Source organism: Oreochromis niloticus, linkage group LG13, assembly GCF_001858045.2.
Source record: "Oreochromis niloticus isolate F11D_XX linkage group LG13, O_niloticus_UMD_NMBU, whole genome shotgun sequence".
Classification (NCBI taxonomy): domain Eukaryota; kingdom Metazoa; phylum Chordata; class Actinopteri; order Cichliformes; family Cichlidae; genus Oreochromis; species Oreochromis niloticus.
The window spans coordinates 19,987,480-20,008,938 of record NC_031978.2 but is presented as its reverse complement, the minus strand read 5'-3'; the positions used below and the strand labels follow the sequence as shown (position 1 = coordinate 20,008,938).

At 38.9% G+C, this 21,459-nt stretch overlaps 3 protein-coding genes across 10 annotated transcripts; 1 reads left to right on the top strand and 2 right to left on the bottom strand.

Annotated features, from left to right (window-relative positions):
• Window positions 1-311: 311 nt before the first annotated feature.
• Window positions 312-7,757, top strand: rab23 (RAB23, member RAS oncogene family). Its single transcript, XM_003440997.5, has 7 exons — window positions 312-717; window positions 3,192-3,425; window positions 4,274-4,359; window positions 4,656-4,812; window positions 4,941-5,023; window positions 5,123-5,215; window positions 5,335-7,757. The coding sequence occupies exons 2-7, from the start codon at window positions 3,271-3,273 to the stop codon at window positions 5,466-5,468; spliced, it is 708 nt and encodes a 235-aa protein (XP_003441045.1). The 5' UTR covers window positions 312-717; window positions 3,192-3,270; the 3' UTR covers window positions 5,469-7,757.
• Window positions 7,758-8,627: 870 nt separating this feature from the next.
• On the bottom strand, window positions 8,628-11,582 carry bag2 (BCL2 associated athanogene 2). Its single transcript, XM_003441130.5, has 3 exons — window positions 11,095-11,582; window positions 10,679-10,788; window positions 8,628-9,415 (listed from the first exon to the last, which is right to left on the bottom strand). Exons 1-3 carry the CDS (start codon window positions 11,214-11,216, stop codon window positions 9,021-9,023), a joined length of 627 nt encoding a protein of 208 aa, XP_003441178.1. The 5' UTR covers window positions 11,217-11,582; the 3' UTR covers window positions 8,628-9,020.
• Window positions 11,583-12,441: 859 nt separating this feature from the next.
• On the bottom strand, window positions 12,442-20,913 carry znf451 (zinc finger protein 451). 8 transcript variants are annotated; one of them, XM_005474066.4, is made up of 14 exons: window positions 20,712-20,913; window positions 20,303-20,394; window positions 19,560-19,623; window positions 19,201-19,284; window positions 18,978-19,091; window positions 18,316-18,427; window positions 17,777-17,924; window positions 17,543-17,669; window positions 17,296-17,455; window positions 16,975-17,113; window positions 15,313-16,820; window positions 15,175-15,243; window positions 13,931-13,996; window positions 13,252-13,393 (listed from the first exon to the last, which is right to left on the bottom strand). In XM_005474066.4, exons 2-14 carry the CDS (start codon window positions 20,353-20,355, stop codon window positions 13,314-13,316), a joined length of 2,724 nt encoding a protein of 907 aa, XP_005474123.1. In that variant the 5' UTR covers window positions 20,356-20,394; window positions 20,712-20,913; the 3' UTR covers window positions 13,252-13,313. The 8 variants fall into 8 exon arrangements, with proteins under 8 accessions (XP_013124574.1, XP_005474123.1, XP_005474124.1 ...); XM_005474067.4 differs by lacking the exons at window positions 20,303-20,394; window positions 20,712-20,913 and adding exons at window positions 19,715-19,751; window positions 19,890-20,118; XM_013269121.3 differs by lacking the exons at window positions 20,303-20,394; window positions 20,712-20,913 and adding exons at window positions 19,715-19,751; window positions 19,898-20,118.
• Window positions 20,914-21,459: the final 546 nt, after the last annotated feature.

The following is a 21,459-nucleotide window of genomic DNA, read 5'->3' as shown; positions in this document are numbered from 1 at the left end:
CGTGTTTCTGCTTTATAACATGCATTTTACTTCACATACCTGAAAGTAAAATGCACTTTTTAATCCGGTTGTGAGTAATTTTCACACGCTTTTTTCCTGGTTGTTGTGATATGGCCACATAAAGCACGCTTATAAGACATATATAATAGCTGTGAATAAAATAATATCAAAGCGGGGTAAAAACATGTGCGATAATGACAATAATTCAACTTTTAAACAGTCGTGACTTTTAGGGCTAACATATGAGAACTACAAGTGTTCCCAAGACTCCCGAGGACAGAGGCGCGTTCACGCCGACTCTCTTGCTTTGTGCATTCTTTGGCTCTGCTGCTTAGCAACAAACACTAGCGAGCTAGCCAACTGCCTGGCTAGCTCTCACGCGCAACGTAGCTCACTGAAATAGGCAGCAATGGATATCCATCCTATAAATGTCATGAGAGTGACCTCAGGTGTTGACAGTCAATAAACGGCATCTTTCGTTTAGGAGAGAACGTTTTTGCGCTAGACAGGGAAGAAGACGTTAGCGAACGGAGCAGAAGGTTGTCTTTCTTCTGTGAAAAGTGGCTAATCTTAGCTAGGCAGCCTTAGCACCGGAGTCTCTTGCGTCTCCTCTTGCCACGGAGAAGAGCGGCGGGAGGCTGTAGATATGTGGATGTGGGTTAGCTGACTGCATAACTCGCCTAATGTCATTGGATGAGTTGTAGCGTCGTTTTACAGGTAAGAAACTGCACGCTTCTTTGGCATGCTTTCCCATCATTTCTTCACCGTTTATTTCACCCAGCTTTAACGCACTACCTCAGGAGCTGCTCTGTACTTCAAGGGGAGCCTCCTTTCAGCAATTCAACAGGTCTTATCTTGACCAAGGCAAGGGATTTGAGTGAAGAAGAGGAGTGAGAAGTTAACTTCTAACTTAATTCCCATCAGAGACTATGAACGTATTACATATAGCAAAAGTCTTCGACAGAGTTGAATAGCTTAGTTGGGTGTCATGGCGTTTTGATCTGTGTTATTCAGTCTGTGCTTTAAAAAATTGTGGTGCCCCGCCTTGAGGCCTGGGCAAGTAACGGTAAGTCTATGAAGATGACTCACTGTCTAGCAAGGGGGGTGTATTATCTGCTTCATACTGAGCAGAATTCAGTACTATGTGCATAGCAATGCAAAGCATACTCTCCTACCATGTTATATAAAAAATGCAGTAGGCCTGTATATTTCAGATTCGGTGTTATCACATTTGTGTGGGGGGGGTAATACTGATCTGAAAACCCAGAATTTACTCAGGACAGTTGTTTGTGCAGGTATGGAGAATATTGTGTTTAAATATGTGTAGCTGATACCTGTCTTGAAGTGTTCGACTGCACCTTCCAGTCACTTCTTTAGAGCTTGAAAAAAGAAAGCAGCTGGACTTCTTTCAAGAGTCTTTTTCCCTTAAAAAAACAAATGGTGGAAAGTCACAAGTATTTACCCTGGGGGGGTACCCTTTGGCAGTGATCCTTACCCAGTATTGATAATGTGAGTCACCACATGAGCCAAGACGTAAAAAACCCCCAACTTGGGTCACTCACATTACCATCAGTGGGGGCTAAGAATGAAATCTCTGTGAGGCCTTGCCCTAACATGACCTATTGAGATCACCCAAGGAGAGTTGTGATTCATTTCAGAAATGTGGGGGATAAGACATGACCACAGTGCTAAAAGATTGCCCCACACTGTTATTGATACTAAGAGCACAATTATTAGAATAGAATAGAATAATCCTTTAATTGTCCCACAAGGGGAAATTTGGGTGTAACAGCATCAAGAAAGACACACATACAAACAAACAGTGCACAAGACACAGAACAGAAACATACACAATTTTTACATATTTACATCAAGGACAATTTTTACCAAAAACAGAGTACTGTACCGTTATTAAATTAAATAAAATTAAATACAGATAAGAGGTTATAGTGTGAATCGGTTGATAAAATAGTGCAAGTTACAGCGCTGATGTAAACCTCTATGTTTGTTGGGAGCAGTTTTGATTGTACAGTCTGACAGCTGCAGGGAGGAAGGACCTGCGGAAACGCTCGCATGAAGATCTCATATTCAGATCTCATTTTCAAATACTGTTAAAGCAAATCATCATCATTTATCTAAATCTGAATCATGTTGTTCTAAACCTATAGTAGTAATAAATAAACAATGCATAATCAGCTTCTGAACCTCCCAGTTTGACAGTTTCTGTGATGATAAAACACATTTAAACTACAACTCCAGAACCGACTACACTTGAATATGAGAGGACTAGCTGCTTGAAAGGAAGACGAGGTCTTTACTCAACTAAAGTGAAATGCAAAGTCAAGACTTTAAAATAATCCAAAAGTTTACATTAAAAGAAGAGCATACTATTCTATTTTCAGCTGTGTTTTGCCTTCATGTTATACCAACTGATGTGTCATTCGGCTCAATTACAGATACATATTGTGACTCAAATTCAGGCAGGCTGTTGAACACTACAGTCACGCAGTAGGCTGTCAGTGTCCACTGAGAACAGCTTTCCCACAATATGTTGTTTAGCGTAGCACTCAGCCACTCCACATATATAGCTGTGGGGACCCGGTTGCTATGCGGAGTCTGCAGTTTTCTGCACTAATGGAACAATAAACATAGTGAACCACCTCTCCAGTCAAGCTGAAAATTTGTTTTACAACAGTTAGTAAAATGTGCACCCATAACAGTTTAAAAGCTAATTACAGACGTTGTGTATGTGACACCGTGTATTAGAGTGCAATGAAGTGCTTGTGGTGCTGGCGAATATGATAATTATATTATTATGCCTATAAAAGTTGAGTTGTGACTGTTGGCTATAAAAATGTATTGTAAAACATTTTTTTAGGCTTGGACAACTACATTTGTAACAGTATATTGACATATCAAACTGAAAATAAGTTTGATTAGTATTAAAAATAAGTAGCAGTTAGTTGCGCCTCTGCTAATTTGCTTGATCGTCAGTTGCACTTTAACAGCATTTATAAGTAACTTATAAACTCAGTAACAAAGTTGGTTTTCATCATATTTGTTCAACTGATAACTGTCTCTGAAGTGAGTGATTCATATATAAACCACATTTGAGTTGCACTTGTCCAGTGTTTGTGTGGCTTTTTCTTTTTTTTTTTTGTAGTATCTAATATTTTATTTTACACTTTCAGCTGGTACATGTGCTCCCGTCACAGCTCTGAAACAACACAGGCACAGTGGAACTGAGAAAATCAGCCAGACGTCACCACCATGTTGGAGGAGGACATGGAAGTGGCCATCAAAGTGGTCGTGGTCGGCAATGGAGCTGTCGGCAAGTCCAGTATGATCCAACGTTACTGCAAGGGCATTTTCACTAAAGACTACAAAAAAACAATTGGAGTGGACTTCCTGGAAAGGCAGATACTGTAAGATAATCATTTGAAAGATGTTCTACTTTATTTATCAGTTATAGTCTATAATCAAAGTCGCAGAGGGTCTGTTAACTAACTACAACTTCAGCTGTATAAAATTGTTTTACAATATTAAATACATATTTCAGTAAGTGCATACTGATCAATGTGGAATCCTGTTGGTACCCACATTTTAGGTTTAATCAGAAATTACTCTTTTTTTTAAAAAAAATGAATTTGACTAAATTTGAGACATTTTACTTAAAAAGGCCACATATTATATTCAGCTTTTATTTAATTAACATTAATTATTATTATTTAATATTTTATTAACCACAGCACAGTGGTGCAGTGGTTAGCATTGTGGCCTCTCAGTGAGATGGTCCTGGGTTTGAATCCACATGCTGGCTCGGGCTTTTCTGTGACTGTGTTGGTTCTCTCTCGGTACTCTGGTTTCCTCTGACAGTCCAAAGACATCCATGTTGGTTAATTAACCAGATTTTTTTGTTGTATATTTTATTTTACTTTAATTTTTCTATTGAATGCCTTCTTTTATGTAGTTTTTACTTTTTTACTTTACTTAGTAACTGTGTACTGTATGTATGTATGTATGTCTGTAATTACACTCCTGGAGGAACAAGAGCCCTCTAGTGTCCAGAGTTAAATGAAATAAATTTCCACCCTAGAAGAAAACACAATAAAATATTTTTTTTCCATGTTGATAATAATGTGTGTCTTAAAATGGTAGATTTTGTGATTGTCTATTAACATAGAAAAACAAGTAGAGTGTGCTGGGTAGGATATAATAGGATATTATAGATGAATGAATAAGTAACTAGTCAATTTTTTTCTCATTGTTTTAGTGTAAATGATGAAGAGGTCCGACTAATGCTTTGGGACACTGCTGGGCAGGAGGAGTTTGATGCCATCACTAAGGCCTATTACCGCGGTAAGATCGCACCTGTGCAACAAATAACTTTTGTTTCTCTCGTATTTCTAAGCTTTCAACCAAAGTGTAAGCACTAGTATACATATAATTGCAAATACATTTTAATCTAAAAAAAAAAATATATATATATATATATATATATATATATATATATATTATATTTCCTAGAGGGCTTATTCTTAAATCCATTCAGTGTTTTTGCTCAATGAGTTATGCAACATGTGCAACATGCTTTTTTTACAAGATGTAACAGCTTGAGAACGTGAACTGTTTGTGTATGTGATCTTACTTTGCAGGTGCGCAGGCATGTGTGCTTGTCTTCTCCACTACAGACCGGGACTCGTTTCAGGCTATTGACAGCTGGAAGGAGAAGGTGGAAGCAGAAGTTGGAGATATTCCCACAGTTCTTGTGCAAAACAAAATTGACCTCCTGGAAGAGACTGTTATAAAAAAGTAAGGATTCTGTGGTACAGAAAAGCAATTAACTGTTAAAGAAAAGAGTGCTGACTGTTTATTGAAAATAAGCCTGTTAATTTACCAGAAAATTAAGAAGTGCTATATTTCCTTCACTTGTACTGCAGTGAGGAGGCAGAAGCATTGGCTAAGAGGCTTAAGCTAAGATTTTATCGCGCTTCAGTGAAAGAGGACCTAAATGTGAATGAGGGTAGGTTACTGAAAATCTGAACAACTGATCAGATGCAAGTAAAATGGCTTGTTTCTTAATGTTACTGTCATAACATTTCTGCTTGTTCTCTTCATTTAGTTTTTAAGTATTTAGCTGAGAAGTATCTACAGCGACTCAAACAGCAAACAGCAGAGGAGACAGAGGTGGTCCACACAACAAGCAATAAAATAGGTAAGAAATCTTTTTCCGTATCACAGTTTAAGCTCTCTTTAAGCTCTGGAGTTTTGTTTTGTTTTTGTTTCTTTTAAATAGCCTTGAATTATTCATTCTTTCTGCTTTTTTTTCCGAAGGTGTTTTTAATACAACAAGTAGTAATGTCTGCAACCAGAGCTCCAGCAACGGCAGAGAAGTCATCACTTTGCGTCCTAACAAGCAAAGAACCAAGAAGACTAAAAATCCCTTTGGAAGCTGCAGCCTCCTCTAGAGAAAATCATTGGATTTTACTGACCGACAGTTATTTCTGACACTAGATTGGTCGTTATTGTAAGCTGTTGAGGTAGCCACAGTTAGTGACCAAAGCTCACATAGACTGGGAAACACTACACTACACTATATTACTTTATTAACCTAATGTTCATCTTCCTCGCCCCATGTTGATAGGTGTATTGTGGTCTTGGATATTCATCAGCAATCTGGGCACAAAACCTAACCTTTGTACACACTTTGATCCTGCTAATGGTTGCCTTAAGAAACAACTGCAGCTACAGTATGTTGTGTTATTAATTTAATGATGCCCAAAACAACTGAAGTTCTAGCTGTTGGTGCAGGTGGATTTTCCCCCTTATGGCCGAGGTTTTTGCTTTTTTGTTTTTTCATTCTTTTTTTGTTTTGTTTTAATGAAACTTGACATACCGACTCTCATCAAAGTATGTAACAGCAAAAGTTGCACTCCGTGGAGACTTGTGTAACCACGTACAGAAGGAATTCTGTACGTGGTTATTCTGTTTAACAGTTCAGCTGTGCAATACATTTGCATGTATTATAAAAGATAAGCAGATTATTTTATTCCATATTTTTCTAACTGTTAAACAGATAATGGTTCAAACTATATTCTTCGTCCTGATTGAACGCTGAGTTAAATCTCTGTGCGTGAAGTATTTTTGTACGAAGCACAATAGCTTTGACTGATCTTATGTGCCAAATTTTCTCTTTCTGAGCTGTGGTTAAACATGTGCTCTTATAGATATAGGTATGTAACCAAATATCAATAACCAATGACACAAAAATAGTCCTTTATCTGTCTGCTTACACTTGTTAACCAAATTATTTTAGACATAAAACACGATTTACACACAAAAAAAATCTCTGTTATTTCAATCATAGTACCTCAAGTTACAACCAATTGTTAGTTACAATACAATACTATGCTTTTGATTGCAGTTGTTTACATTGTTTTGTTTATGTTGGTATAGCTTTGACATATATATATTCAGAGTACAGTAAACACGGTACAGAATTCTCCTATTAGTTTGTTCACCTGGATTGTGAAGAACTTTCTACAGACTGTAAAAAAAAGGAGCTGTATTAGGGCCAGAAAGTGAAAAGGAAAAATGAAAGCTCACTGCTCAGTAGGTACTGTACCTGTGGTGTGGAGTTTAGGGCGGGATGTAAACTAATGCTCTCAGAAGGTGTTACAAAAAGTTGGCCATCAAGACGGGATGTTTTGCTATTGAAGCGCTTACGTGTGGCTGATTATGCAAGAAAATTACATTTCTTTCTAACTAAATGAGAGTACTCCCAGAAACAATCTCCCAAACTAATCCTTAGTTTTCAATACAGCTAGCTGTGAATTGTATAATGTATTCACCTTTCCTTCTGTTTTTCAGAACTCATTATTGGGTTACACAGGTTTACCAAGCACAACAAAATATTTAGTAATATAGAAAAGTCTTAGATTAAATCTCCTGTCTTGAATGAACATTTCCTTAGTAGTTTCAGTTGTAGCTATCTATTGGAATTATAATGCATAGGTCATCTGGGAATACATGTGCATGCATGCTTTACTCTTAAAAGAAAAAAAGATTTCAGATCTGTGTTCAGATTTTTTTTTCTATTGTGAAAATACCAAAAGGTGCTTAAAATGTGTTCTACAGTTACACCATTGGTACTAAGATTGTGTCACATTTAAAAGTTTCCCCATTAGTTTTTTTTGTGAACTGTGCTATTTTGAAGAAAAGCAAAGTGGCATAACTGTAATGCATGCAGGCCTTTTTTTTCCTCCCATATCAGTGAATGTTTAATCATTGCAATGCCTTGTCAATGTTTACATTCTTCCAGTATACATTTTAATCCATCCTTTTGCTGTTTTTTTTAAATTGCATTCACAATAGATCTTTATGTAATGTTTTTCTCAAGCTTGTGATAGTTTGTGTTTACGTTGTCTTTTGACTGACTTGATTCACTGCACTTTATCATTAAGATGGCGTATAATTTTAAAGAATCAGCAGTTAACACTAACCATACTTAAGTGCTGTCACTCAGGTGTAATCTTTGTGTCTTACTTTTACTTTTTCTCACATGACTTCATGAGCAGATTCACACCTTTAGAAAGACAAACCAACTTGTGTTGGCTTTCAGCCTGAGAAAAACGACACTACTTGCAGTTTTGTTGTATCACACCCTGGAGTGTGCCACACAACTGTGTGTTTGTTGTTTTGTTTGCGAGGCAGTGTTTGGTGGCAATCTGATATGAATAAAAATTTTCTTGAGCATCCATTGTATCATTTCATGACAGTTCCTTTAAACAGAATGTTGTTATTATTTTAACTGGGTACATTTAGTTAGAGTGAATAAGAACAGATCATTTTAGAAGTGCAGACAGTTTGGATAAAAGATGGTTGTCTGCACCCGTGGCAGTTTTTCAAGTTAATAAACAACTAACATGGGTGTAGAAGTTTAGCCTTGCTCTTAGTACCTTGACACAAGAAACTCATACCTCATGATCCTCATATTCTATGTTATTTCATATCCTTATGCCAAATGCCAAACAATAGATGAGTTTGTTCAAATGTCATCCGATGGGGAAGAGCAAGTGATAATATGTAGGGTTCCTAGACAAAGGCAACCTTTACTTACTTTGCTGACATCGTTTTTCTATATGACACAACACAAGTAATTGTTGTAAGTCTCGATTTTTAAATTTGTCCTATAGAATATCCTCTACACCGAGTGTGTGGACATTCCTAAATAAACAAAGGAACTTGCCACATGCTGCACTGCACTTGTTTGCAAGTCTGACCTTAAGAGCGCCATTATTTGTTGTCAACTAGGAAAGAATAAACTACAAAACATTTAATTCAACTGTATTTCATGTGAGTACTTTAACAGCACAGACCAAGACCAAGGAAGTGTTTCTCTCTAATATCAAGTCCTCTGCTCATAGCAGAACATTCTTAACCCTGACTTTTTAAGAAATTGAATACTCATCTTATTAATGGTTAAAAAGACACCAATACAAAAAAGCAATGAAGAAATGCCGATCTCAGCACGAAGTCATCAAAACTTTAAGAAGGTCCAAGGAAAACCATCTGGGAGCTTGACTGCTGAGGAGTACTGTATATTTAAAGAAGTCTCTGCCCGACACTCATAAGACAACAGGTTTATTTAGTTTTTTGACACGTGATCTGAAATAAAACTCATATGTGCAAATACAAACTAAAATCCATATATCTTGTGTTGATTTCACATAAAGAGGTAGTGCGTGCACTTACAAAATCAACTACCTAATTTTAAAAGTGAGGCAATGAAACAAAAAGAGACTTAATTCATTGCTGTTCAGCATCTTTTACTGCACTAGGTGCATATGTGAACACACACGTACATTGTATAAACATTAAGTAACCAATATTAAGTAGATCAATGTAAAAATGACAATGATTTGGTAAAACTGGATATTTGTTGTTCACTTTTCTTGCTACAAGTAGCAGCCTTCTGAAAGAGAACATTCAAGGCACATTTAATGCTTTGGTGATGAGTCTTATTGACTACCGTTTGCTTTGGTGTTCTCCAGTTTTTGATGATCCATAATCTTGATGTTCTTTTCAGCATTTTCAACATTTCTCAATAGAGTCTCCAGCCTCCGCTTTATGTTCTTCTGGTCCTCCAGAGCGCAACCGATCACAATGGCCTGAAACTTCTGGTTGATGGGAACGGCCGGTGCTTCAGTCACACATGCGGCGTGCAGGGCCAGCAGCTTCTGCCTGCTCCCCTCCATGTCGTCCAGCAACTTTTTCACTATTTCATCTATGATGGATGTGGCTTTTTGTAGCGCCTCCTCCTGCTGCGGGTTTCTGATTGTCCCAACAGAGATTTCCACAGACAGCGTCCGGCCCATTAAACGGTTTGCAGTTAAAGTTAACTCCTCTCTCTCTCCTAAGAGACACAACATATGGGGAAAAAAAATAAATAAATACTTTCTCTTTAAGTGAAAAGATTACCACAGGTAACTAGGTTTTGTAAGGGGTAGCATGTTGGCTAGATTTATCTAAATTCAAATCCTTGCCCTTGTCTTTATTATCTGAAGTTTCCATGTTCATGACTGTGCTCAATCTACCACAAGCCAGGGACACAGTTATTTTATGCAGTGTAAAACAACAGGGTGGGCTTGCACATCTACACTTCAGATCTGCAAGGCCATCTTGTTGCAAAACCTTTCTAAAAAATTCTCTGAGAGACAAAGCAGCTGGTGTAAAAACAATCTACAGCAGATAAATAGTATCAGAAAATCAAGTCTGCTGAATTTGAATTTTCTGCCTCAAACTGTCATCAGTATGTATGGAGGAGGTTGCGAAAGAGATACAGCAGTAAGTATCAGCGGTGTTAGGGATCTTGTCAAAATTGATGAATTATGAACACAGAAAACTACCGTCAGATTTTGATCCACCATGCAGTACCATCTGGAAAGCATCTGATTGGCTTCATTTTTCAGCATGACAATGATCCCAAACACATTGCTAATGGATTAAAAGCTAGACAGAGGAAACACATAGTGGAACACTATCTGTAATGGACTGGACTCCCCAGAGCCCAAAGCACAACATTACTGAGCAGGGTGGGATCGTCTTGGCAGAGAACAGAACAAAAGGCAGTCGCCCAAATTCTGTTTTGCCACATAAATTTTGTATTTCCATTTATTTTTGCATGTTTTACTACATCACTGCACTTATTTCCACTTTACTGTCAATGTAGAAAGAAATAAGGAGTGGCTCAAGACTTTTGCCTAATACTGTACACTGTAATGATTTCTTTGCAAGTGGACGCTTTCTTTGAAAAAAAAAAAAAATGAAATATGGGTAATCAGATACAGACTGCAGGTGGTTTTCAATGAGCATGTTCAGCCTAGTTTAGTGCCTTCATTAAAATGGAGGTTGATGTATAAATGACATCCAGGAGCTGCAAACAACTACCTGGGTGGAACTCTTTAAATCCTCAGACATTCACGAACCCACCTCCACCCAACAGAAAAGTTCACTTTCAAAGCGTGTCCTCATTGGATCACAATGTTGCAGTGGCATCAGAGCAGAAATACAGGAATTCAAAACAACAAAATGATACTAGGAGGCTATATCTTTATAGTGACATCAACCAGCGCGTGACTTTTGCGTTCAAGTTGTGATAGTCAGCAAACCGCCTCACCAGCACAGATGTTACGCATTTCTTGACTGTTCTGTAGAGATTGAATCATTTCCAGGATGCACTCCCTTTCCTGCTCCATGGCCGATGCCGCTTCGCGTAAAGCCTCCACCCTGTTGGAGACAACAAAGCATGACAATAACCATCCATTGAAAAGCATCCTTAAACTGCGAGAGTAATGATTATGAGGCTGTGAGCTACGAACTAAAAGCAATCCACCTATAAAACATATGCGTAAAATGTGATCATTAACTGTTCTCGGAAAACCGCTAAGAAATTAAAGCTACTTTTATGGCACATTTTAAGCGCTATAATAACTTATTATAGAAGATGTGAGTAGTCATATATATCCCACAAACGACAATGCTTGAATAGGTGGCTCAGCATAAAGCACATGCTAAGGCCCGTTACTTAACTACCTCATTTCGAGCTGGTCCAAACTTTCCAGCAGCCGCCCCGAGCGATCTGCCATGGATAGCGTCCTGCTGAACTTGCTACAGGTAGCCTCGTTCATCTTCGCCTGTATTTTTGCCTGAGCCATGATGATGAATACCCGTCACAAGGCTGATCCGTTCCGGAGTAAAAACAAATCCCGTGTGCGGTCAACTCCGAGCTGTCCAGCTGACTGTAGCTCCACCGGCTGCTGCTGCAGCGCCCCTGGGAGAACATTTCCAAACATGGGCTGCAACTTCCTTCACTCTCTCCTCATAGAAGCTTCCCGAGGAGCCCAGAACTGTGCTCTCAAAACTAGGGTCCGAGGACCCCCTGAAGGACCACGGAAACGGCCGTCCGGTCCACAGAAATACTAGCTAGGATTTAAAATAGGATAACAGTCACTATTTTTTGTCCAACAAAATTAGTTAATAGACTTTGCTGAATCCACCACCAACCTTTTAACTCTGACAGTGATTTCTATCAATGACTCAAGTACTATAAAATATAAAAAATGTATACTATAGCATAAATTCCTTACATTAAATGAGGAGTTTTTCCTCACCAACAAAGGCAGCTTCACCTCTGGCACTGCAGTTAGCCTGAGATGCAATTCTACAACAGGAGTGCTAACCTGTATGTGTCATCAAATATACTAATATCTCAAAGCTTTTGCTCTTTAGCTGACTTGCCCAAAATCAGATATTTGGCTTGTAACAGCCAAGGGGATGAAAAGTTTCATGGATATATTGCAGTTGATTACAACACGATGATTCTAAATGCATATTTTCAGTGTTAATTCATAAAAAGGAATTGGCTACCCAGATCAGTGTATGCAGGGATGAGCAGTTAATTTTATCCAAGAGCCCACATTATTCATGTGGGCTCTTGGGAACATTAATTGCTGGGTATACAAGTTTTACTCGAGTGTACTCTTAAGTGTGTGCGCCAAATTAACACATTTCTGGAGCACAAAAATTATGTGAATTTATATTGCAGACTTCTGGTATCACAAAAGCTTTTTCCTTAAGAAAAATAATCTAGCATTCTTGCGTAGAAAGATCAGGATTCACATGACACCATGCGAAGAGAGTCTGTGACATACAATACACTGGAAAACAGAGCGCAACTGGAGACACAGCACTGTGGTCACATGTTCAGCTCAGGCATCTTGCAGTGTGGTGGATGCCATCTATAGCACACGTGTCGAAACACTCTGGCTCCTCACAAGTGTCAAGCTTACAAAATTGCAAATCTGCACGGTTCAGTTTGGTGTCCACTTACTGCAAATAATGACAAACTCAGAAAAAGTAAAAAAAAACCCAAACAGGACAAACATTTAATTCTTTATTATATTCTGAACACGTTACCTTGTACAAAACATTCTAGTATAACGTTCGATGAACAGCATGTTACAAAAGCACTACCGACTTTCTCAGAACTCCAGGAGGCTTCTTTTGAGAGCTTCTTCCAACTCTGTGAAAACAAATTACACGAGAAAACCTTCATTCATACCAGCATGGCCATATGGAAAACACTACAAACTGCATCATTTCAACAACACAGAACATTTTATGTTGACCATAATGTCATAACTTTAACATTTCTATTCTTTCATATCTCCAAATCTATTTATAGTGATCCCCAAAATGTTTCCTTCGTCTTTGAGCCAGCAGAGCCTTTAGGTCATCCACACTCCCCGCCCCCCTCTTCATGACGTCTCACAGGTGCCACAAAGATCGACTCTCACTCCGTGCCGACATCATTCTAACATCTTCTCCTGGGAAAAATATTCTTTCAGTAGGCAGCTGCTTTGTTTTAGATTTCATGTTTTGATGAAATCTAAAATCTGGACACTGATTGGAGTTTCAGCATGAACGCTAAATTTGGACTTGTCTGAAAATAACACCTTCAATAGCTGCAGACTTTCTGTGCGTGTTATTTGCAAATTTAAGCCTAGCTGTCCCAGTCTGTGAGCTGGATAGTTTCCACTCCCCTCTACCCACACTTCGAATAGTCTTTGAACTGAGCTGTGTCTGTAATCCTGCTCAAAGCACTCCTCTGTGGTGTTTCTAAGCATTTTCTTGTAATCTGATGGTCTTTCTGAGTGCCTTTTGTTCCGAGGACTGACTTCTCTCTTCATCTTTCTGAAAATATTTCATAACCATGGAGCATTGAAGATTGAGATGGTCGGATGAACGTTGTGTCATCCTATGCTTGAGCTCACGTCACCGTCTTTTACTGTTTGTCCCCAGTAGGAAGGTAATTTATGAATTTCTGAAGAGCCTGTTTACACAGATGTAATTCATCACATTACTTTCTGATTTAAGCAGCAGGTTCATGCTTTCTCAAATGTAAGCCTGACATCATTTTAGTACACAAAACTACAGACAAGTTTCTTTTTCATCAATTTGATCAAACACATTCTTTGTCTCGACATTTGTTAAATGTGTTCAAATTCCTCCAAGCAGTGAGTCACGGTTTGATTCCTGGCCAGCCAGACTGTGAGTGCACATCACACTGCATCCCATATTTCCTGTCTGTTCCTATCTAATAAAAGAACAAAAAAAAACTCTCCCAAAAGGCTGGGAATAAACCTCACTAAACCAACTGTTCAAATATTTTTTTAGGCCTGCATGTTATCCGTCGACATTTTCATTCCTTAATGTGCAGGGCAATGTTAACAATCACCGATTGCATAACGTACTGGATGTTTATCTCAATACAATAAATTCAGCAAAACAGACAATATGTTGTATTGTACTGACTTACAAACTGTTCAAAAGAGAAAGAGACTATATCCTCAGCCCTGCATACACATACCTGCTGACTCTTGCGCTTCTTCTGCACTCAAAGACAGCGCGCGTTTCATTTCGTCATCCGATTCAACTGTAACAGAATACAGAGTCGTTTATCCAAGCAGGACATTCATAGGATTAAATATGCAAATAATTATTAGCAGTTGAGCTAAAGGAAGAGTTCTCTTTAAACAGACAGCCGTTAGGGTCTCATGACGAAAAGAGATAAAAAAAACGAAGTAGCATTTATTTAGTATCTAGCCTTTTCTTTCTAGTTACAGGTGACAACAAAATTATTAGTCCCCTATGAAAATTAACATTTTGTCCATTTCAAATTTGTCCCAGTGCTTTTTCAATAGAGCTAAGGATTTTCAACATAGGATTACTAAACACACTAGTTTTCTTTAGGAAGCATAAATTATTTGTATTTGCACACAATAACAGAATTGTTTAAGAAAAAAAACAAAAATTACCAGGGTCAATAATATTAGCTCCCTGAGAAAACTGGCCTTTTTATTTAGCTATAGCAAAAACCACCACTGTCCAACGATGTGCTTTATTTTTGTAATGCTCAAAGCTTGTAAAATCATTAAAACTGTGGGTTTATCTTCCAATTTAAAGAAAGCATAAGAACCTCAAAAAGAGTTTGAGTTATCACTTGAAAAACACCTTTGTCAAAGTGAAAGAAATCCTGAAGGAAAAAAAGATATGAGAAGATTTTTAAAGAAAACCAGGAAAACTGGGTCTGAGCAGTTACTTTGTCTTCCAACATGACGACATAAACAATAAGTCACTCCTGGTGGAGAACTACCTCCAGAAGACCAAAGTCAACATTACTGGCTGGACTGCTCAAAGAGCTGACTTGATGTGGGTTAAACAGAAGACCAAAGTCTATGCCAGGAGACCATCAAATCTGAAAGCATTTGAGAGACTCAGCAAAGAGGAATGGACTGGGATTGCTCAGGCGATGTGTGTGAGACTAGTTGAAAACTACAAACAACTATTGCAGGCTGTTATCCAGCAAAAAGGATACACCACCTATTAGCATCAAGAGGACTCATCACTTGTCTATGGTAGTTTGTATAAATAATTTGGTTCCTGTGTGCAAAATAAAAATAATGTAACCAATAAAAATCTAGGATTTTTGAAAAAGCTGTGATTAAAATTCCTTCCTCTGTTTAACAACACTTTAAAAAAAAAATTCATTGGGGGACTAATAATTCTGGCCTCATCTGTATATCAGTGATATATGTATAGTTTACTGCCTACCTTCCTGCACTTCACTCTTGTCATTGGTGTGATCAGTGTTGAAAACTGTCAGCGTTTCGTCGTCAATCTCTGCAAACATGAATACAAATTAACATTCAAACACAAGACATTAAATGTGAATCAGTTTAACCGATTTACCGTTGCTCTCTGGTTTATTCTCCACAGCATTAGGTATTCTTGGAGTGGTGGGTTCTGCTTTCGAGCCTTTCCTGCAGGTCCTGGAACTCATGCAGGGATCCAGTGTACAATGTTGCGAGTGGTAGTGTTTATGGAAACTCGGTACATCCATAAAACTCTCTTGGCAGTCTTTGCATCTGATGTCAAAGCTCCTGTCCAGGTTCAAGGCTGTGTGTTTTGTGTGGACATGAGTCTTGATCTGTGCATAGGATGGAACAGATACATCGCAAGGCACACAGATGTACTGGCATTTTTCTTCCGCAGCCAGATTCCTCATGCATTGTGTGTAAGTGGCTTTCATGTCTGCTTTACTTTTTTCTGAACCCATGCACGGGCATGTAAACTGACTGGTACTCTCAGCGGCAGTGGCGGCATCTGGTTGAACAACTTCAACGTCATCCATGCAGTAGTAGTCCTTACTGTGAAGATTCTTGTAGTGCTCAAAAAACTCCTCCTCAGATCCGAACTCCATGCTGTCACAGAGGCCGCAGAAATAGGAAGTTTTTATGACCCCATCATGCTCATTCATACAGTGTCTCCGTACGGTGGACTCTTTGAAGAACTTCTGAGGACAGTGTCCGCAGACGAATCTCTGAAAGCTGTGACTACTAACATCGCTACAGTGTTTGCGGACGGCAACCTCCGAGTCAAAGACATCCTCGCACATCCTGCACATCCAAGACTGCTCTACTTTTGATGAAGACACCTCTGTGCTCAGCTGGACTTTGGCCACAGACAAGGAGTGAAATGTGATGTCACTGCTAGTGGATGGCTTGACATCAACGATTATGGGAAGCTGCTCAGGCACTTCTTGTTCACTGAAATACGTGTGTCCGCTGTGAGCTCCGGACACGTGTGACAGGATGTCTTCGTACCGAGGCATTTCCACTTTGCACTTGCGGCAGTAGAAGAGGAAGTTGGAGAGATGAGCGCCCCCGTGAAAGCGACTCATATGCAGACGTGCAATGGAAGACTCCCCCATATGTTTGCCACACACGCCACACTGATGGAAAATTTGGTTCACAGCCAGAAGGTGCTTACTGGCTCCAGCCTCATCTGAGAACTGAAGACCACACTCGCAGCACCAAGCTGTTACGCTCCCGCTACTGGTGACAGTCACACTTGTGCCCAGGCACTGCCGATTAGCTGGAAATCTGTCATGGTCACCGCTCTTCTTGTTTCTTTTGAGAGGTGTTGCAAGGCCAGTGGTCTCCTCTGTGTCTTTTGAGTCTCTAGCTCTCTTCGAGTGTTGAATTTCACTAAACCTGCAGTGCTGAAGAAGTGCTTTTGCCATTGTATTGTTGAGTTCAATTTCATGCTGCATCGACTCCCTGTGTTTCTCAACTTCAGCTTGGCTGAGGAAGATTTCACAGCAGACAGAACACTGTCCTCGCACTTGCAGCTGCTTCATGACCTGCACTATCGTCTTGTCAGCTTTGGCCACAGCACAGCCCTGTCTGCAGTACACACTAAAAAGAGGAAAATGAGGGACAAGGGCCATAAAAATGAGTTTCATAAAGGATCTGAATACAATAAGTGAAATAAAGAGATTTCACAACATGCAAATATTGTAAAAAAAAAAAAAACAAAACAAAACAAACGAAAACAAAACAGTAAACATACTTAAAGTGAGCTTGAGCTGCTTGATGAGAGATCAGTACGTTATGACACAAAGAGCAGCGGACAGTGAACGCTACATCTTTGCACAACGCGATGAGACGATTCTTGACATGTTGAGGGACAGGGACTGGCAGCGGACTTTCTGTGGGTTTTTTTTAAAATCAAATGTAAAATAAAATGCAAATTGGCTCATTTAGCTACTTTCCAGTATCTAAGATCTTCTAGAACCAAACAAAGGTAACCTGAGTAAATATAAAATGCTGTTTTTAAGTGATGATTTTATTTATTAGAGGAAAAAAAGAAAAGACAAGAAAAAAAAATTACCTCTTAAGATGAGTGAGTGTTTGAAGTGGCTTTCGGCTGACATGTGCTGGAGACACTCGTCTCTGAGGTTGAAGAGGTGGTAGCAGGCAGGACATGCAAAACACACAATTCGCTGATAGATCTGGTTGATGCTATGACCATCAGGATTAGATGAGGACACCTAGTAACCAAAACAGTTCTGAATTATTACACCATGCAGGGATTCAGGCTGCAACTTCTAATTGCACAGTCAGAAAAGTGCACAGACCTTCGACTTAACATGGTTCCTCCAGGATTCTTTGGCCTGAAAATTCTTTCCACATGCAACACAGGCAAAGAACTCTGAGGGACTTCCTTTAAGATTGATAGTCGGGTCACATGGGGAGTGATCAAACCTGCATACAAGAGCTTTTACTCAGTACATGTGCAAGAGACAACCATTTTTCGTGAGGAAAACAGATAAGCCACTGCACCAACACACTCACGAATGAAAAATTATTACCTTTTCAAGTGTCCATCAAGGAGGGAAGCATTATCATAAACTCGACCACAGTTAATTACTGGACAAGTATGCCTAGTTGAGATACTTCTGTGGAAAGAAGCTCTTTGTCTTCCCTCGGAACCAGCACTGATCGCTCCAGGTTTAAGACCTAGATAAACACAATATTGCAGTATGTTAAGTCCCACAAGCCAATCCACTGACAACTATAACAAAAACTTGCACCAATAAATCATTGATTTGACCCCGGTGGATGCAAGCCACTCTACATCACTAGAAAGTTTGTTTAGAATTCATTCAAAACATTTCAAGCCATTGTGTTTACAGATAGACAGAATAGCATGTACACATGCAAACACTACCAAAAACATGACCTCCTTGGCAGAGGTAATTAGCATACTGATAGAAATGTAAAAAACAAAACAAAACAAAAAACCCCCCAAAACAAACAGCAACTACGTGACAGGAAAATGTTTTAAAAGTCGTTCTACTTATTTGAGTAAAACAACTACAACAGGTTTCTAATCCCAATCAATAATTACCTGGCATCTTTAACCACATGTCTACACAACGTTTGGCTTCCTGATTAATGCCATTTACAGCACTAACAGCCAGCTCCTGTTGTCCATGAGCTTTTTGTAGGATCTGCTTCTCCTGAAAAAGGGACAAAGACGTAATACGCAAGATATTTGCCTCACATGGAAAACACAAAACAAAAACAAAAAAAACACATCAGTGAAAACCAGCTGACTCTTTAATGTTGGTTCTCCAGGTAATGTTGCATGTTATGAATAGACTACCTTCCCCATCTTTTGTGCCCACAGGGGGGCACTGCTGCTCATAAAGTTGGGCTTAATCTACCCATACACTAACCCAGTAAAATCTTGGTGAGGATCTAAAGTTAAGTTTAAATTTCATGTTCTTTGTAAATATGTTAAATAGCACATGTATGTGAAAGCAATTTAAAATTCATAGTAAAATTTGTTTTACAACAGTTCACATAAAGCATAAGGCAATGCATCTTCTACTTTCCTGCTGTGCTGAAAAAAAAACAAACAAAAAACAAACAAAAAAAAAAAACAAAAGGTAGAGATCTGAATGGAAACAGTGAAAACAAAATCAATTTTCTGACAGGCTAAATGATTAATGAAAGTCCAACAAACAACAAATGACAGTGGCTCAGTTTATTTGTCAACAACCTTACCTTGAATGCTCTGCATTTATCTGCTCGTTCCTTTTTCTGTACAGCCACTTGGTGCGCCAGTCTGTCCAGGGTGGACGTAACACGTGCTTTATGACGGCTGATTTTATCTTCAAGCTACAATTGAAAGAAACAGTGCGTTTTTAAGAAAAAAGGATATTAACATATCAATTAAAAGGATTAAATTACTAAATGATCTGTTAAAAAAACAAACAAAAAAACTCACTGTAACGGGCAATGATGAACATCCCTCATCCTCACTGTCACTCAACAGGTCAATACATTCCAATACTGGTCTGAGAGGGCCCTCCTGCATTTAAAAAAAAAAAAAAAAAAGAAAGAAAGAAAGAAAGAAAGAAAAAGAAAACCAAGACTATTTCAGGCTTATAAAACACATCTAAAGTCCAAATCATAAGGATCTGGACAGTATGAGACATCAGTGAATGGAGAGAAACAAAAAGCAGTCTGTTTATTAGGCTTCATTAATGTGACAGTGAACAATGCCACTAGTTTGAAAACCAAAAAGCGTGTGTTATCATTTTGAATTAATACTTATTTAATAGAGCCAGATTGCATATGACTTACTGATACAAACTCGACTTCTTTTTCCACCTCATCTTCATCTGCGTCAACTGGAGAGGACATCTTCCTAGAGGAAACGGGAAGATAACACACGTTTTCAAGCTGGAGTACGTACTTAGCGACAGTTCTTCGGACAATATAGCAACAATTATAATTACCTCTTTTGGTGCAATTAGCTTAACAGTTACGTTTAAGCTAAGCATGAACAACACAGACAGTTAGGCAAAGGAAACAGTAGCAGCCGGATAGCTTAGGTCTCGTAGCAAATATGCGAGGCGTTGAACAAACAAATATTAGCATGCTGTAACATCAACCGAAGTGCAGCTATTGTACCTAGCGACCTTTTAGAAAACGTCTTGTCGTTGTCAAGTCTTTTAAAAGTAGGAAAATACGACTTGCTTTAACGAGGGTCACCCGTGTAGAAATTCAACATGGGGGCATAATTTCTTCCTCGTTTCGCCACCTCATTTAGTACTTCTCTTCGGTGCTGCCTCTCATGTGGGAGCTGCTCTACAGCAACTATTCAACGGCTTAAATCAGTGTTGTTGCAGTATACCTATTAACCAGCGACGGCAGTAGTGAGCTGCGAGCTTCTAAACAGCACTTCAAAAGTGGAACGAAGAAGAAGTTACGCGCCAGTACACTACGGTGGTGCGTTCACGGGCTGCATGAAGTTCAATGATCATAATATGTAAATCAAAGCAATTTTTACACACATTGACATGATCGAAGTTAAAAAGCCCTACATGTCACCGAGAATTTCACTCGTCTTCTGCTGGGGGGTTGTTCTTCCAACCATACTCTGGTGAAGACTATTATTGGCAGTGATATCTCCACTCTGAAAGAAATAACTCATGGGTCCCAAACATTCACTGTGTGAGATATGCAAGATAATATTATGTTGTGTAATGTTAGATTTAAAAACTGCAAACAAGTGTTTGCAGTTTCGGCGTTTTTACACCGCTTAACTAATGTCCGCTTCGTAGGCCATTACTGGAAGTGTTTCTGAAACTAAAACCCCCATTCCCACAAGGTGCTACACGACCTTCTCTAAAAAAATAAATGGATGCCGACGAGGGGCTAACGTCCGGTAAAACCGATGAAATACGGCATATCTGAGACTCATAGTTTAAATTAAGATAAGCATCGAATTACCTGCACCTGTGTTGCTCACTCTGTCAGATTGGTAGCTCACTGCTACAACATCCCAAATAAACGTAAACGCAGCTAGTCCAGACGTCATATATAGCGGGTGCGGTTTTTTTGTTCGCAGAGTGCGCCGCGTGGACGGAGCTTGGGCTTGCTACAAAATACACGAGAGAACAAAGTCCGCCTCTGCGCTCTTATCTAATCCGGGACGAAGTGCGATAATATTACCAACTACTACCATTTTAATATTCTAGTCATCCCCGCCAGAGGCGCCAACTTTACCTAGATTCATATTTATGTATCATATTTAACATCGTTTAGTGGAGAGATGAATTGTACACCTTCACATACATAAACACCAAATACATTTGTAAATAGCAGCATTACATGGTACTCATCTGCGCCCTTCTCTACCACGTTGAATCACATCTACTCTATTCTATAACTCTAGTTTCATCATGAATTGATTTGCAAATCTCATAAACAAATATTTTATTCACAATAGAAAAAAGTATAACACATCTCAAAAGGGTGGGGATAAGGCCATGTTTACTGCTGTGTAGCATGGCCTCTTCTTTTAAAAGGAGTCTGTAAACGTTTAGGCACTAATGAGTCCAATTGTTGGACTTTTGGGAGAGGAATCTTTTCCAATTCTTTTCTTATATAGGATTGTAGTTGCTCCACATTCCTGGGTCTTCTTTGTTTTATGTTATTTCGTGATGTGTCAAATGTTGTCAGTTGGTGAAAGTATAGA

Bases quoted from the DNA above. Each gene is read 5' to 3' on its own strand.
- rab23 (XM_003440997.5), top strand. From the start codon at position 3,271: ATGTTGGAGGAGGACATGGAAGTGGCCATCAAAGTGGTCGTGGTCGGC. The intron at 3,426-4,273 runs GTAAGATAATCA...TCATTGTTTTAG, and splicing joins TTCCTGGAAAGGCAGATACT to TGTAAATGATGAAGAGGTCC. The intron at 4,360-4,655 runs GTAAGATCGCAC...CTTACTTTGCAG, and splicing joins CACTAAGGCCTATTACCGCG to GTGCGCAGGCATGTGTGCTT.
- bag2 (XM_003441130.5), bottom strand. From the start codon at position 11,216: ATGGCTCAGGCAAAAATACAGGCGAAGATGAACGAGGCTACCTGTAGC. The intron at 10,789-11,094 runs GTAGTTAAGTAA...TGTCTCCAACAG, and splicing joins TTGGACCAGCTCGAAATGAG to GGTGGAGGCTTTACGCGAAG. The intron at 9,416-10,678 runs GTGAGGCGGTTT...TGTGTCTCTTAG, and splicing joins AATGCGTAACATCTGTGCTG to GAGAGAGAGAGGAGTTAACT.
- znf451 (XM_005474066.4), bottom strand. From the start codon at position 20,355: ATGGTTGGAAGAACAACCCCCCAGCAGAAGACGAGTGAAATTCTCGGT. The intron at 17,925-18,315 runs GTAATTATTGAT...GTGTTTATCTAG, and splicing joins CATGTGGTTAAAGATGCCAG to GTCTTAAACCTGGAGCGATC. The intron at 13,997-15,174 runs GTAGGCAGTAAA...ATTCTGTTACAG, and splicing joins CAAGAGTGAAGTGCAGGAAG to TTGAATCGGATGACGAAATG.